General features: G+C 53.9%; 1 protein-coding gene across 1 annotated transcript; it reads right to left on the reverse strand.

Moving 5' to 3' along the window:
• Positions 1–1,337: 1,337 nt before the first annotated feature.
• LOC104162477 (P2Y purinoceptor 1-like) lies at positions 1,338–2,357 on the reverse strand (the record flags this gene model as incomplete). Its single annotated transcript, XM_009701209.1, has 1 exon — positions 1,338–2,357. A coding segment is annotated over one exon (1,020 nt), but the record flags the coding sequence as incomplete, so codon positions are not given.
• Between the last annotated feature and the right edge of the window lie 3 nt (positions 2,358–2,360).

Consider the following 2,360-nt stretch of genomic DNA (forward strand, 5'->3'; position numbering starts at 1 on the left):
GTCTGAAAGCCAGCCGCGGCTCCCTCCATACAGCAGCAAAAGTGGGTCCGTGCGAGGAGCAGCTGACCGTGATAAGTATCGCGCTTTGGGCCAAAGAGCGCAGGGTCCGTGGGTTGGCACTTTCCCAGAACAAGCTGATTTTTAACTCACAATCCTCTTCCTTCAGCCGAGCTGCAAGATCTGCCGTTACAAATCACGTTGCTTGTTTCACAAGGACCGAGGCATTCAAGCTGATCATGGTGGGGAACGCCAAGAGCAAAAACTAAAATGCCACTCAGGAGCCTCTGCTCCCCCTAAAGCAGAGATCCCCACAGCCCCCTCGGCGATGACAGACGGACTGCCCTCACCATTGAATCTTGCCTTCACAAACCTTCAAACCAGCATTGCTTCTCTTTTTTTGCCTAATTTTTAATAGACCTGTCTAATCCTCTTGCAAGGCTGGATGCAAGAGTAAGATGCAGCTGCCTACCTGAAGATCTCAAAACTCTCCTGGGATTTACCTGCGGAAAGCTGTGGTTCAGGCTACTGCAGTCATTTACCTTGCAAAAAAACCCCAACCCAACTAACAGCCTCCAGAAACTTTAAAATGCCAATTTGTTGTTGTCTGCTGTATGTTCTTCCAAAAGAGTGAGTAATGCTAAAATTCTTTTTTCTTCTGCAAAGGAGGTGGGCAGTAGAGGATAACACAGATCTTGAAGCAGCTCAGTCACCCAGGAACAACTAACCCAGGAACTGGCACAGCTTAGTCATATATTTTAAAAATGGTATTTTTATGAATATTTCCATTTCCAAAGCACTTCCCCCCCCGTCCCACCCCTGCAAAAATTCCCCCTCTTGGCTATCCTGCAGTGCAAGTAGTTAATTACCGGTGCCCTCTCCTGAGGTGAAGGAGGGAATCCTGTCTCAAACCCATGTCCAGTGGGGCAGAGAGGATGCAGTTGGGGGGGACGAGGCATCATTCTCCCCCATCCCTCACTCACGGAGGAGGTCGATAAGCGGCCGGGGAGCCAGAGGGATGTTAACCAGCTCAGACCACTGCACTGGCGGCCAGACCAAGAAATACTTCAGGACTGGAGTAAACACAACGTTCATCTCTTTCCATCCCCAGGCGTACTGTAGGCAAAGTGATTGGGTTGAGTAACTTTGCTGTAAAACCTGATCCCAGTTTGCCCTCTGATGCCAGCAGTCCTGTCGATGCCTTGTGTGAGATTCGAGCCAGCGATGCTGCAGTCACCACCCCTCTGCAAAACAGGCATCAAGGTGGGGGGGGGCTGCTCCCAAGAAGAGACCAAGCGCAAACTGAAGCGGTGCATCCTTTGGAGGGGGTGTTGGGTACCTCAGAGCTCATCAGAAGCCTCCTCTTCACAAAGAATGATGCTCATCTTCTTCTCATCCATCGGGCAAGAGATTTTTCTTCTGAAGATGGACCCCAGGGACTGCCTGGCTCTTTCGTGGATGCTCCTCATACGTGACATGCAGTTTTCGCTGGTCATCACGTAGAGCAGGGGGTTGAGGACACTGTTGAAGCTGGCCAGGCCTCGGGTCACCTGGTAGGAAACGTAGATGTTCTTCAAAGCCTGTGTGCAGGACCCTTGCAGCTGCCAGCCTCGAGACAACAAGTTGAGGTTTCTGAAGATGTGGTAGGGGAGGAAGCAGATGGAGAAGAGGATCATCACAAGAATCACCAGACTGATGCTTCTTCTCCTGAGGCTGAGGTTCATGGTGTTGTTCCTGCAGAGCACCACCACCACATGGCAGTAGCATCCAACAACGATGAGGAACGGGATGACAAACCCAATCACTGTGACGGCTACAGTGTACGGCAAGTAGGCACCCAGGTTCTCGTGCCCTGTTGTGTCGTGGCACTGCGTCCCCGTGTCGTCCGTCTTGCTGAAGGCAAAATCAGGAGCTACCTGTGCGATGACCCACACCCAGACTGTTGTGCTGAACCACACTGAAGAAGTTGCCCCCTGGCACCTTCCCCGAACCTTCAGCGGGTGCACGATGCCCAGGTAGCGGTGGAGGCTGATGCAGGTGAGGAAGGCGATGCTGGCATAGAGGTTGAGGTGGAAGAGGCCCCGGGTGATCCGGCACCAGACCTGCCCAAAGAGCCACACTCTTCCTCGCAGATAGTAGCTGACGAGGAAGGGCAGCGTGCTGACGTACAGCAGGTCGGCCAGGCCCAGGTTGCCCATCAGCAGGCTAAGGGGATGGCGGATGCCCCGCCGGGGCTCGGTGCAGAGATGCCACAGCCCCAGCCCGTTCCCCACCAGCCCCAGGGGAATCACCACCAGGTAGACGGCGGGCAAGAACCACTGGGCGAAGGCGGCGTCCACGGGGCACAGGGCCCTGCTGCCATT

Source organism: Cariama cristata, unplaced genomic scaffold (genome assembly GCF_000690535.1).
Source record: "Cariama cristata isolate BGI_N322 unplaced genomic scaffold, ASM69053v1 scaffold14825, whole genome shotgun sequence".
Classification (NCBI taxonomy): Eukaryota; Metazoa; Chordata; class Aves; order Cariamiformes; family Cariamidae; genus Cariama; species Cariama cristata.